The 14,850-nt window shown below is 44.6% G+C and overlaps 1 protein-coding gene across 1 annotated transcript; it reads right to left on the bottom strand.

Annotated features, from left to right (window-relative positions):
• Window positions 1-4,460: 4,460 nt before the first annotated feature.
• LOC119975430 (zinc-binding protein A33-like) lies at window positions 4,461-14,586 on the bottom strand. Its single transcript, XM_038815072.1, has 6 exons — window positions 13,956-14,586; window positions 13,763-13,858; window positions 13,436-13,669; window positions 12,882-12,904; window positions 12,667-12,782; window positions 4,461-6,225 (listed from the first exon to the last, which is right to left on the bottom strand). The coding sequence occupies exons 1-6, from the start codon at window positions 14,364-14,366 to the stop codon at window positions 5,624-5,626; spliced, it is 1,482 nt and encodes a 493-aa protein (XP_038671000.1). The 5' UTR covers window positions 14,367-14,586; the 3' UTR covers window positions 4,461-5,623.
• Window positions 14,587-14,850: the final 264 nt, after the last annotated feature.

Here is a 14,850-nt window from a genome sequence, read left to right as displayed (position 1 = left end):
GACAACTGGGATTGAAGGGAGGAAAACATGAAGATGGGTTTGGATTTCAGCCCAGGGAATCAGGGTAGCGTGTAAATTGGAAATTAATAGTTCCATAACAACTAGAATTGGCTGTTCTAAATCTCCACCCTGTACTGACAGTGATAGCTTTTGTGAACTTCTCTTACAGGGTATTTGAAGAGGATGCTTTGAAAAAAGGAAGAACAAATCTGTTGACTTTAACTGAACAACAACCCGTTATTCCCTACTATACATTTATGTGAATTTTTAGAGAGACAATCTTTCAGCTTTCTACACATTTTATATTAAAAGTTTGATCCTTTCTATTGGTAGAGAGTCACATCTGATATTAGGGGAAATGTACAGTTGCTTCAGTGTTCCTGATTCTCCTTGCTTATTGGCTTATTCAAAAACTGGCTCGACCTTACTCACTTCTTCACACCCCCCCCCCCCCCCCCACCCGCCCCCACCTTCACCCAATCCCCGCCACCCCCGTCAATAAAATAATCTGCAGAAGCATGGTTTACTCCTGGAACACGGCAGTTGCTGAAATTAAGCATGGAAGTTCAGCAAGTAGTGACAAAGGTAAATTGTATGTTGGTCTTCGTAGCAAGAGGATTCGAGTACAGGAGTAGATGTGTCTTGCTGAAATTATACACAGCCTCGATGATGCCACACCAGGATTATTGTGTGTAGTTTTGGTCCATGAGGAAGGGTGTTCTTGTTATGGAGGGAGTGGAGCGAAGGTGAACATTACTGATACTTGGGATGACGGGACTGACACATAAGGACAGATTGAGTCAGTGAAGATTATATTGGCTGGTGTTTATACAAATTAGGGGGTATCACAAAAACATCGAACACAAGTAGACAGGGTAGAGGCAGGAAGCATGTGCCGATACTGTAGGGGTCCAGAACCAAGAGTCACAGTCGAGGATTCAAGGTGGACCATTCAGGGCTAAAATGAGGAGAAATCTCTTCACCTGCATGGCGTCAACATGGCCTCAGGAACACCGATTCTGACACCTACAGGGGGCCAGCGTGGCACTGGAGTGAACCACCCAACTGCCGATCCCTGGCATCAGATGCAAGCCGTGGGGCTACACATGTAAAGTGGGACTGGCGCCAATGCATGCATGAGCAGTGGGAACAACAGCAATGCGTTCATATGCAGTGGCCACCCTTCTCCACGCCAGCCTCGATGCAACATGGTGTAGGGTTACAGGGACTGGCGCAGAACAAAATAGGCCCCCAGCCCGAGAGGCTGGCCCACCGATCGGTAGGTCCTGATCACGGGCCAGGCCACAATGGAGGCCCCTCCCCCCGGGTCGGACACCCCCCCCCCCCCAATCAGGCCGCCTCTGGATGCATTCACGCAGAGGTCCCGCCGGATAAGACCAGTTGTGAATGGCGCTGGCAGGATCCAGGTGTTTTTGCGCGGCAAATCAGCCCATCCCAAGCGGAGATTCGCCGGTGGGGTGAGCCGCATAGAGCATCCCCTGACCGGCACTGCGCTGACCGCACCAGCTCCAATGGCGCAAATTTTCCGCTCCCTGGAGAATCGGCGGATAGGCGTCGGGGTGGCGTCATGCGATTCACGCTCATCCCGGCGATTCTCTGGCCCAGCATGGGCTGAGAGAATCCTGCCCTGTATGTTTTCAAGAAATAGTTAGATATAGCACTTGCGGCTGAAGAGATCAAGGTTATGGGGGAATTGGGTAACAGGTTGTATAAAGTTGGATGATCAGCCATGATCATAATGAATAGTGGAAAGACTAACTTGTCACAGCCCATGTCGCAGCTCAGCTGCTGCCGAAACGCTCACCCATCCCTCCATCCACTCGAGACCTGAGGGTCAAGTCTACTGTAGGCACAGCCACCAATGGTGGAGCAAGTATAATTCAGAATGCACAAGAAGCTAGAATTAGAGAAAACAGTGTTGTGGAGCTGGATGAAATTGCAAAGAGGGAGGGCCAAGGTTGTACATGATCTAAAAACAAGGAAGATAGTTTTACCATCCGGATGCTATTTGGTTGGGAGCCAGTGTAGGTCATTGAGCATCGGGTGATAGGGAGCTGGATTTTCTCTGAAGACATGGTGATCCATTTTAGGTGACATCATATTTCCAGAGGGGAGGATATGGGAGACGATGCAGGGACGTGCTGTACTAGCTAAGTAGGGATTCTCCTTCCTACACATCTCTACCTCACATATTTCCTTTAAGGAACAGCTTTCAGCCAATCCCTTTGTCTGTGCTTTTGCTCACCTAAGGTAAAACCTCTTTATGGTTCTGCGTGTCAGTTTCATAATGCTGCTGTGCAGTGCCTTGTACTGTTTCATTATATAAATGCAGGTTATTGTTATTGTGCTGTCACCCAGTGTGAGGTAGATAGCCTTACCGGCTCTGGGCATTTTGTAAGTAGACCGACGGAAACAGGTTTCAGTCAGAGTGAGATTTGTGGTGTGCCCTGTGGAACTGAGGAATGTCGATTAACCAGTTGAGGGAACCTGATTCACTCATCGTGAAGCAGGCTCGAATTTGGTGGACGATGGTGTGTTGGCCTTTATTGGTAGAGGGATTGAGTTCCGGAGCCATGAGGTCATGTTGCAGTTGTACAAAACTCTAGTACGGCCGCATTTGGAGTATTGCGTACAGTTCTGGTCGCCTCATTATAGGAAGGACGTGGAAGCTTTGGAACGGGTGCAGAGGAGATTTACCAGGATGTTGCCTGGTATGGAGGGAAAATCTTATGAGGAAAGGCTGATGGACTTGAGGTTGTTTTCGTTAGAGAGAAGAAGGTTAAGAGGTGACTTAATAGAGGCATACAAAATGATCAGAGGGTTAGATAGGGTGGACAGCGAGAGCCTTCTCCCGCGGATGGAGGTGGCTAGCACGAGGGGACATAGCCTTAAATTGAGGGGTAATAGATATAGGACAGAGGTCAGAGGTGGGTTTTTTACGCAAAGAGTGGTGAGGCCGTGGAATGCCCTACCTGCAACAGTAGTGAACTCGCCAACATTGAGGGCATTTAAAAATTTATTGGATAAGCATATGGATGATAAGGGCATAGTGTAGGTTAGATGGCCTTTAGATTTTTTCCATGTCGGTGCAACATCGAGGGCCGAAGGGCCTGTACTGCACTGTATCGTTCTATGTTCTATGAGCATGGTCTCTCAAATTGGGGGAAATGTGATTTCAGACCAGTGCTGTGGCCCATTGACCAGAGTCTGCCCGGTATTGAAGCAATCACCCAATATTGAGTCTGAAGACATGAAATATACATTCTCAATCTCTGGTACATGGATTTATCCCTATTCTAATAACAGTGCACACCTTGCAATGGCCAGATAAGAATGAACATACTCAAAGTGCATGAAATGAACCCATGAAAATGATTTGTGGCATAGAATGCAAATCATAATAAAAAGTAAATTAGATTAGATTTAGATTTATTGTCACGTGTATCGAGATACAGTGAAAACATTATTCAGAGTACAGTCCAAACAGATCATTCCATGCATGAGAAACATAAAACGTATGATAAATACACAATGTAAATAAATAGACATGTATTCAGGTGGACCATTCAGAGTGTAGTGGTGCAACAGTAGAGAAGATGCGAAGAGAGATAAGTTCAGTCCATAAGAGGGCCATTCAGGTGTCTGATACCAGCGGGAATAAGTTGTTTCTGAATCTGTTAGTGCGTGTTCTCAGACTTTTGTACCTTTTGCTCCATGGAAGAGGTTGGAAGAGAGAATAACCCGTGTGGGAGGAGTCTTTGATTATGCTGCCAGATTTCCCAAGACAGCTGGATGTGCAGGCTGAGTCAATAGATGGGAGGCGGGTCCATGTGATGGACCGGGCTGTGTTCACAACTCTCTGTGGTTTCTTACGGTCTTGGACTGAGCAGTTACAATTGGTAAGAGTCAATGTGGATATGCCACATTTCCTTAGTTTCCCCAGGAACTATAGGCATTGTTGTGCTTTCTTAGTCATAGCGTGACGTGGATGGACCAGGTCAGATTGTTGGTGATGTGTACACCTAGGAATTTGAAGCTTTCAACCATCTCCACCTCAGCATCTTTGATGCCTACAGAGTGTGTAGGACACTTTGCTTCCTGAAGTCGATGACCAACTCTTTAGTTTTGCTGACATTGAGAGAGAGATTGTTGCTGTTGCACCAGGCCACTAGGTTCTCTATCTCCCTCCTCTTCTCTGACGTATTGTTGTTTGAGATTCGACCCACTAAGGTCATCTCATCAGCAAAGTGTAGCTGGAATTAGAGCCGAATTTTGCCACACAGTCATGTGTGTACAAGGAGTATTGTAGGGGGCAAAGTATGCAGGCTTGCAGGCTCGATATTAAGTATTATCTTGGAAGAGGTGTTCTTGTTTATCTTTACTGATTGTGGTCTATGGGTCAGGATGTCGAGGATCTCGTTTCAGAGGGAGGAGCCAAGTCCTAGGTTTTAGAGTTTGGCTAGGATTATGGTGTTGAAGGCGAAGCTGTAATCAATGAATAAGAGTCTGACGTAAGGGTCCTTGTGGTCAAGATGCTTCAAGGATGAGTGTAGGGTCAGGGAGATAGTGTTTTCTGTGGACCGATTGTGGTGGTCTGCGAATTGCAGTGGATTCAGGCATTCTGGAAGCATGGATTCAGAACGATTGAAGCAACATCTATTTTAGAAGCAGTTGATCAATCGGCACACAATTGGTCCCAGGCAATAGAGAATTGTCCAATTATGGAAGGCTGAGTAAATTGGGCCCGTACTTTCTCGAGTTTCGAAAACACCAGGGGCGATGTCATTGAAATAAACATGCTGCTGAAGGAGCTTGACAGGGTATTCATTCAGATAAGAAGAAATGTCTTTACTCAAGGGTGTGCGATTTATTTTCGAATTATCTTCTCATATTTACTCTGCATCATGTAAGATATTTAAAGCTGAGATACATCTAATTGGTCTCTCCTGGAGTTAGGGAGCTGAGGCAGAACAGGGATGACAGTACTGAATGCTGAAGCAGCTCCAGTGTTTACTCCTGCTCCAGTTCTTGTGATTCTACGGTCTAATCTAACCAAATAATTTGTAAGAAACACTAATCTATCATTAAGCCTGTCACAGCGGGCCATTCAATGGTTTGGAACTGGGAAATTAAGATGCAGTGCTAATATCTGAATTGGCCACATCACATTTAACTAATAGAGAAGAAAGTCACAACTTGAAATATTTGCATTTCTATGAGAAAATAATAATAAATGGATTTGAAGGGTGCAAAATACAAACATTGACAACCTTTGATAACTAAATTAAGCAAATCCGAAAGCTATAGTTCACACGACCTATGGGAGAGATGGTTACAGAGAGATGAGAAGTGTTAGGGAATAATTCCGTGTTCAATGTGATGCAAGTGGCTGACTGATGCATTTTCACCAAAAGGATTACGGTGTCCAGTGCTGAATAGCGGAGTTTCCCATCCACTGTCCCTGACCACCATGAAGCCCTGCTGAGTCTGCTAGGATATAAGTAACCATTGATCATTTTTAAAAAGGAAGTGTTGTTTTTATTTTCCAGACTGTTAACCTGGCTTCTATCTCCACCTGTGACTGAGACCCACACTCATCTGTTTAAAGCTGGCGGGAAACAGGGAGACGCTGTGCAAAATTGGGCTGGATCTGCTTGTGACCGTTAATTTGACAGATCGTCAGCGGTGCAATATTTTTCCCGCCGTCATTCGATCCTGGACTGAAGATGGGAAAGATTCTCTCAGTAAAAGTGTGGGTGAAAGTGTGGAGATGGGACATGTTGTCTGCATTGTAGAATGACACCTGTCCACCCTCATAATCTAGGAAAACCCCAATCTTCCGGGGATTCACACTCGGGGTAAATGGAGTCGATGAGGGTGAGGTTCCCACAAAATAACCTCGTCCTGGTTCTAACCACAAAATCCAGTAGCCAGTTTCAGGTTTTCTGTTTATTCTTTTTTTCCTGTCTGCTGACTCTCGGGCCACACCGAGACCCCAGCAAGTCTTGTTACCCACTTCCACCTCCCAGTAATGTCTTCCTGACGCGAATCCCTCCGATGCCAGGACACAGCCCCAGATATCAAACCTCTCCGGGTTGTCAGGGACGCGCTGCTGTTTGTCTCCGAGGCTCACACTTGTCTGCTCCTCAGACAGGATGAGCCAGGGATTCGCTGTGTTCGGATCCAGCGTCAGAGAGGCTGGAGCTGGAGGAAAGTTGTATTTAAGAAAAACAAAAACAATTCGTTATTTAGTTTCTTAATGTGATTAATTTGAACACTTTCTTTCTTTTTTAAAGTTTTAACTCTGGTTTTAGGATCTAAGTGTAGAATTTGCTACCCTTGAGAGTTTACATCTGGGATGTCCAGGGATAAAGACCAGGATATCATTGGAAACATATGGGGGGAATAACTGTGTGGGAGAGTGTTGTTGGGGGGAGGACTGCACAGTCTGCGAAGTGTGCACAAGGTGACGTAAGAGGAGTGAAGTGTGACCTTGGAGTACTGAGTGTGAGTAGAGTGGATGGTGCAGGTGGGAGTCTATTAAGGTGCGAGGCACCTCAATAGACTCCATCCCTGTGGGTTTGGATTCATTTCAATCTCAGTCTGCATTGTGATTAAAGCGTATTTGACCTGCTAACGACCATGTTTTTAATAACTACTGTGCAGTTGCTTAGCAACCAAGGACCACCTGATTTGAAATAACTGTTGAGTCTGGTTTTATGCTGGACCCAGAAGAAGCTGAAGCGGACCGAAGAGCTGCTGAAAGAAGTTTCCCAAAGGAGCAAAAGAAAGTCCAGACACCAGGATTCCATCCTAGGACATGACTGCACAGAAGTAACATCTGTTGGCATCGTTTAAAAAGAGAGTGAGGGGATAGAACAATAATTGCAGACGAGTCAGTCTGACATCAGTTCTGGCTAAATTATTAGAATCAATTTTGAGTGACAGAATAAACTCGTATGGAAAGGGATGTGGGCATCAAGGACAGTTATCATATATTGTTACGCAAAGGTTGTGCCTGCCTCGTTTGATTGGATTTATTGGGGGAATAACAATGAGAGTTGATGAAGGTAGTGCAACTGATGTCGTCTACATGGATTTTATAAAGGCACTTGACAATGTCCCAAATGGCAGCCTAGTTTTTAAAAAAGTCCATCGGACCAGGGGAATGTGGCAAGCTCAACGCAAAATCGGATCAGTGGCAATAAATAAAGGTTAATTGTTGACCGATTCTTTTGTGATTGGAAAGATGCTTCCATAAAGTTCAGTACAAGGTCTCTTCCTTTTTGATATTGATATATTACTGAATTATATATGGACTTGTTAGAGTCATGATCAAGACATTTTCAGAGACGCAAGAAATAGCCTTCACATTTGATTGCGAGAACATACACGGCTGCAGAAAGACATCAATGAACAAGTCCGGTGAGCAGTCAATTGGCATATGGGCAGTCAAATAGCAACGCTGAGAAATGTCATGTGATGCATTTTGGGGAGATCAGACAAGACAAATGATACATAATAAATGGAAGAATACTGAGAGATGTAAAAGAAGTGAAGGGCTTTGGAGTGAATGTCTACAGATTCCTGAATATAGCCAGACAGTTTGTTAAAGGATGAACTGAGAATTTGTTGCCTGCCAGGAAACAGAGTGGGAATACATTGATTTTCTCTTGGAGTGGAAGACAGTGACTAGTGGGGCGCGACATGATTCAGTCCTTGAACCCCAGCTATACACAACATATGTCAACGATTTGGATGAGGGAATCATACAATTTTTCGAGTTTGTGGTTACATTTACCACCATCCAATCTATGGGAACTGGTTTAGATTTTGTATAATTTTGGAAGATGACGACCAATTAATCCAATATTTCCAGAACGATTTCCTTTAACACTTTTGTGTCGATTATCAGGCCGTGGTGATTTGTCAGCTTTTAACCCTATTAATTTCCCCACCATCATTTTCTTACTAATACTGATTTCCTTCAATTCTGCCCTCTCATTGGCTCTCTGGCATCTTGGGAGGTTATTTGTTCCCATTTTTGTGAAGGCGGAACTAAATGGTGTGTTCAATTCATGTGCCATTTCTTTGTTCCACATTATAGTTTCCTTGGCTTCTTACTATAAGGACCTGATCTATATTAACCAATATTGTCCTCTGCACATATCTATAGAGGTTTTAACGGTTAATTTATATGTTCCCTGCAATTTTTGTCTCATCCTCTATTTACTCCTCTTGCTCATTTTTTGTCCTCTTTCTCGAAATTCTCAATTGCTCCCAATTCTCAGGTTTGCTGCTTTTTCTGGCAATTTTGTGGCTCCTCATTGGATTTTGAAATTAAATGAAATGAAAATCGCTTATTGTCACAAGTAGGCTTCAAATGACGTTGCTGTGAAAAACCCCTAGTCGCCACATTCCGGCGCCTGTTCACGGAGGCCGGTACGGGAATTGAACTGTGCTGCTTGCCTGCCTTGGTCTGCTTTCAAAGCCAACGATTTAGCCCAGTGCTGAACCAGCCCTAGGATTCTAATTGTCCATAATTTATTCTGGAAGCTATGGTTGAACCACATTTCCTCTTTAAAGTTGCAACAGACAGCAATGAAACATTGTTGTGATTCATGCACATGTTCTTTAATTTAAACTATTGCCTACCCACAAGAACATTCCCCAAGTAGAAAACGTTGTACTTGGCCGTGTCAATGGTTACAAGAAGGCTTAGGACGTTGGTGATGGATAATGCACTATACTCGCTGTCATACAGCATGACAGTTATTCACCCCAGGTTAGTGGGCAGCACGGTAGCATTGTGGATAGTACAATTGCTTCACAGCTCCAGGGTCTCAGGTTCGATTCCAGCTTGGGTCACTGTCTGTACGGAGTCAGCACATCCTCCCCGTGTGTGCGTGGGTTTCCTCCGGGTGCTCTGGTTTTCTCCCACAGTCCATAGATTTGCAAGTTAGGTGGATTGGCCATGATAAATTGCCCTTAGTGTCCAAAATTACACATAGTGTTGGGGGGTTACTGGGTTACGGGACAGGTGTTGACCATGCGTAGGGTGCTCTTTCCAATTGCTGGTGCAGACTCGATGGGCCGAATGGCCTCCTTCTGTACTGTAAATTCTATAGGGCAGCACGGTAGCATGGTGGTTAGCATAAATGCTTCACAGCTCCAGGGTCCCAGGTTCGATTCCCGGCTGGGTCACTGTCTGTGTGGAGTCTGCACGTCCTCCCCGTGTGTGCGTGGGTTTCCTCTGGGTGCTCCGGTTTCCTCCCACAGCCCAAAGATGTGCGGGATAGGTGGATTGGCCATGCTAAATTGCCCGTAGTGTCCTAAAAAGTAAGGGGGGGGGTTGTTGGGTTAAGGGTATAGGGTGAATACGTGGGTTTGAGTAGGGTGATCATTGCTCGGCACAACATCGAGGGCTGAAGGGCCTGTTCCATGCTGTACTGTTCTATGTTCTATGTTCTATGTTAGTGCTATAATGGATTTTAAAATTCTCACTGGTGTTGATCAAACCTGCGGCTGTTGACAAATAGACAGATATTTCAAACGTGACTGCACGTTTAAGGAAGTTTTGGAAGAAAGCAAGGTTAGGGATGATATGGTGTGACAGGGTTTGAGGGTGACTATTTTGAGATGAAGTTGATAAAATCAGATCTAAAATTAATTTGGACAGGATATGCTCCCTTTTACAATGTGAGCTAACATGAATGACCGGATGAGAAATTAGATTGCGGCAGTTTAGTGGGAATGGGGTTAATGGAACTTGAAGCAATTTCAAAGCTATTGATGATAGTTTCATGGTCAGCCTGGCTAACTAACCTGGTTGTCTCACCCAGATTTATTAATTGAACTTAAACTCCATCAGTTCCTGTGGTGAAATTTGTAACCATGTCCCCAGAGCAATGGCTTGGATAATTGGATTAGAAGACCAATTACATTAATGCAAGACCCCCAACAAAGGAGAAACATTGGAGGAGATAGGAGGCTGGATATTCTAATCTACTAAGTAAAAGTGGATATTACAGGGATCTTAGAACAGCTAACTGATTAGATAGAGTGTGCTTTGGGTTCAGACCTTTGTCCTGTTTTGCAGGCATGGTGATCTTCTACAAAGTAGCACAGCTCTAATGACTTTGGGATTCAGGAGATCAAATAATAATGGGAGCAGAGCTCCAGCCATTGTAAAGAGCAGAAGTTTGAACATAGAGCAGACGGGCAAGAATGGACAATCTGTATGGTGCAGGTGGCTTTATATTATTGAGATAAACTGTTCCAATGATTCACAGAGGTGACTGGGGCTCCATTCTAGGTTAGCCTTGCAGCCTGACTTGTGACTGGATATCAATTTGTAACCATATGTATAGTAAAGAGAATAAAAATATCCACAAAACAGAACCAAATTTTGATTTTTATCCATGCGGTTATTTTTTTTAACATTTAGAGTGCCCAATTCTTTTTTCCAATTAAGGAGCAATTTAGCGTGGCCAGTCCACCTACACTGCACATATTTGGGTTGTGGGAGCGAAACCCACACAAACACGGGGAGAATGTACAAACTCCACACGGACAGTGACCCAGAGCCGGGATCGAACCTGAGACCTCGGCGCCGTGAGGCAACAGGGCTAACCCACTGCGCCACCGTGCTGCCTATCCATGCGGTTATTGATACAAAACATCAGGACATGGCATGACATTCGAGCTAGGTGTGCATTTAATTAGTGAAGTAAGAATTGTAAGTAACTGAAACTAGATCTGAGTCATTGGGTGGAGTTTAGGTTGAAGTGAGTGACAATGAGTGTCCTGTCAACTTTAATCCCACAAACAACATCACAAAAACAAATTATCTTGTCATTGTCATATTTGTAGATAAATTGACGATTATGTTTCCTACATTATAACAGTTAACAGCTTTCATAAACAATTCACTGGCTGCAACTTGATTTGTGACGGTGTGTAGTCGTTATACAAATCAAAAGTTATTTCTTCTTGTTTTCTTTTCAAATAACTTGTGCCAAGGAGGCTGCAAAAAATATATTGTCTGCTGCTGGCTGCTCCTCACCTTTCCACCCCACCCCCACTGCACTGACCACTTTGCCACCCACCCCCACCCCCGCATTCTCACATTTTAAATAGCTCCTACCCACTCCCACAAGGGACAAATCCCCTGATTTCCTTTATCCCATCATAGATAATCGAGCACATCCTTGTAGCCATCTGGGATGGCCACTTCCAACTAGGTACAGGGAATCTCGCAAAGCCTAGCGGGTAAAATGGACAAGCCAAGACTCAGGCAGGCTCAGAGCCTGAAATTAATATTTGTGAGCAAGAAGTCCACACGGTATCGAAATTACGTCCAATTAGCATTTTAATGGGGTCAATTAGCATTTGATGCCCCATCCTCACCAAAATAAAGGACTGATATTCGAGCAAACGGGACAGTCCCCAACATTTCGGTGCCACTCCCTGCTCAAGGGAAATGCAAACAACGGGGTCAGTGACCGCTCAGGACACGCCCAGCCATCCAGATCCCCGCCCACTTATTGGTTAGGAATCGGAGTAATCAGGGATCACACAATTAGTCGGCCAAAACCGGAGGACCGCCCAAAAGAGCACGAAAACCCCCAAGTATAAGACGAAGAGTTCGCCATATGTTCGCTCTCTCTTGGTCCTGGTACCCCGATCACGGCCATCTCCAAGTGCAGCAACAGCAGAAGCAAGTGCAAGTTCAACACTCGCTACCAGACGGATGAGCCTAGCTGAGCAGCAGTATTCCTCCGGACCCGAGAAGATTCAGAATCGAACAGCGGCCACTGTTCTCTGTCATAAGCCGGGTACCCCAAGTTAAGTACAGGTTGTCTTAGTCGATAGGTGTAATTAACTGGTAGCGTTTATGTTGTATGACTAATTGTGTGTAAATAAAGTACCCTTGACCTTGGACTAACTAACTGGTGTTTGGCTATTTGATCGATAGCCGGTTGCAACTTGTGGTGGTATCATTTGATACCTGGCGACTCTAAGCATTAGGACATAGATAACAAAGAAAGAAGGGCAAATTCACTGATTGCCATAATTGGAACAGAGCCACAGAAACACAGAGAAAGAGTATAGGAAAGAAAAGGCAACATTGTCAACACTGAAGATCTATGCCACCAACAATATGGGACTGAGGACCAATCTGTGCAAATTCCTCTGGCGAACAGTGCACTCACTGGCTCTCTGTCTGTCCGATCATGGGTTCTCTCAACCCCCCAACCTCGTTCACTCTGAACTGCATTTCCACTCTCCAATATCTAAATGTGGGGTTTTCGGTACTACTGCTGTGGATTTTGTGACCCTCTCAATGTCCACTCTATCCAGGCCTCGCAGTATCCTGTATGTTCAAAAAGACCCCCCCCCCCCCCCCCCCCCCCTCATCCTCCTAAACTCCACCGAGTACAGACCCAGAATCCTAAACCTTTCATCATCCTCTCTCTTAACTTTAGGATCGTGAATACTTCAATGAGATCATGATTGCCCATTGCAAAGACCTATGAATTCCAGACTCGGTCATTGGTGATAATGTAATATCGAGTCCGGTAGCTGGCTGAACGTTTCTCATCTGGATTTATAAAAACGGGAAAAGGAATGTAAGTGTTTTACCGGTATTAATGAAGGCTATCATTTCTCTCCATGCGGTGTATTGTAAAGGGCCTCGAAACCTCCCGACAGAGAGGGAGAAATCTGCTGTGGAGATCTTGTGTTTCTCCTCACTAATCCTGTAAATGTTAAACAGTTGGTGTTATAAACTGATTGTAAACACTGCTCTGAGTTATTTTACCAAATCATGCAGAATTTCAATAAAGGGCATGTCCTACCTTCTCTTCTGTCGAGCTTCCTCCTGAAAGAAATAATGTACACGGTGTGAAGTATAGCAACAGACTTCGGGAAGATACAAAAGAGAAAATGCTGGGGGGGGGGGGGGGGGGGGGAGGGGGGGGGGGGGCGGGGGGAGGGGGTTGGTTGTTGGGTTACGGGTATAGGGTGGGTACGTGGGTTTGAGTAGGGTGATCATGGCTCGGCACAACATCGAGGGCCGAAGGGCCTGTTCTATGCTGTACTGTTCTATGTTCTATAAAATAGAATTAGGTGTACACTTGAAAAGGGGAATAAATGTAGAGTTCCAGGGGATACTTAAACTTGTGCGACACAGAATGAAATTACAAGAGTCAAGGTCACCACAATTAATTCCAGAGAAGTTTCAGCTATTTCATGTTTCTGCAGACAGAGGGGTTCGTTATTTGTGTGACAGCTTCCCCGAAATAGACAAAATAAGGTGTTACAATTGCTTCGAATTTTTCATCAAAAGCTGCATTAATTTCACAGTTATCATCAGAAGTTTTATTGTTCTGACCAGAATATATTACCTCACCCTCAGAAATATCAGCTCGTCTTTTTGCTTCATCTGTTTCTGCAACTTGGAGAGTTTCTCCTCAATAGAATTTAAATTCTCCTGAATCTCTCGAAGGTTTTCCTCCATTTGTTCGAGAATCCTCTCCTCTTCTTCCCTGAGATCTCTGAGTAAACGCTGCTCTTTCTCAGTGAGAATCTGGTGCATTTTACTGAATTCGGATGTGATGTGGGTCTGCAGACTGCTCGACTGTTCCTACCAAATGAAATGTGAAACATAATTAATGTCCCGCGATAAAGGGAACAAAACTAACCGAGATCCCAGAAAATCAGCACAGGGCGACCTTACCCTAACTTCAGAAATGTTCAGTTTCTGAGTCAGTTCCTTTTCTCTGACAGCCCATTTCTTCTCGGTGAGAGAACCTAAGGAAGATTTCAGCTGCTCCTGAGATTGGGAGAGAAATTCGAGGAGCAAAAGTATTAGACCATCAAAATACGTCGAGATACTGAAAGAAAAACCTGAAAATGGATTTTCATTTTACCCTATAGAGTTGGACAGCTTCTTTAATCGCCACGAAGTTATGAGATTGGTGTTCCTGCGAATCTCTACAAATCAAACAAATCAATTTCTTGTCAGTTGCACAAAACAGCTTCAGTTCTTCCTGATGTTTCTCACAGTGAAGATGGCTTTCCTTCCCCTCCCGATTGACGGTTAACCTTCGTGTTTTCTCGGCCAGATTCGCTAAGGCCCGGTTTATCCTGAAATTTCTTTCGGCAAACTCCTCTCTACATTCCGGGCAGGAGTTTATCTCCTTCTTTTCCCAACACTGGGAGATGCAGGAGCGGCAGAAGTTGTGTCCACAATTCAGTATTACCGGATCAGTGAAGAAATCAATACAAATGGGACAAATTGCCTCCTCGGTCAAACTCTGGACCTGCTGTCTGGAAGCCATGTTCACACTCAGCACTTCCTGTTTCAAGCCGGTTTTACCTGCCGCTGCTCTGCTGAACACCTTCAGTTCCGTAATTTCCCGTTGAAATTCACTGGAATACTCAGAGAGATTATATTACAACCGAGTCTGCATTTCGTTGACTCACACGGGAACATAAAATCGCAAAGTTTGAAGCGAAAACGGATTTCGATCTCGAAGGAGAACAATCGAACTCTGCCGGGAGGAGTGACGAGGAATGTTTATAGTGGAGAGGGAGAGAGGCAGAAGGGGAGGAGACGGGGATGGGCGGAGATCGAAATTCCATTGCATATTTTTCCAGCCTGAACTTGCTGCCGATTAAAACCATTGAAGTGAATCACCAGTGTTAGACCTAGGTCCAGAAACCGAATTGTGCTCATGACGGTAGCTGTTCACATTTAAAACCAAAGTACCACACATGTCAAATTGACTGACATCGGTACAGAGAAAATGCTTAAGACGGATT

Source organism: Scyliorhinus canicula, chromosome 13 (assembly GCF_902713615.1).
Source record: "Scyliorhinus canicula chromosome 13, sScyCan1.1, whole genome shotgun sequence".
NCBI lineage: Eukaryota > Metazoa > Chordata > Chondrichthyes > Carcharhiniformes > Scyliorhinidae > Scyliorhinus > Scyliorhinus canicula.
This window is presented reverse-complemented; position numbering and strand designations above follow the sequence as displayed.

What these genes read in the sequence shown, in the direction of transcription:
- LOC119975430 (XM_038815072.1), bottom strand. Translation starts at nt 14,366, where the DNA reads ATGGCTTCCAGACAGCAGGTCCAGAGTTTGACCGAGGAGGCAATTTGT. An exon ending in TGAACATTTCTGAAGTTAGG is followed by an intron (nt 13,670 to 13,762) that starts GTAAGGTCGCCC and finishes TTCATTTGGTAG; the next exon opens with GAACAGTCGAGCAGTCTGCA. An exon ending in GATAGCCTTCATTAATACCG is followed by an intron (nt 6,226 to 12,666) that starts GTAAAACACTTA and finishes ACTTTCCTCCAG; the next exon opens with CTCCAGCCTCTCTGACGCTG.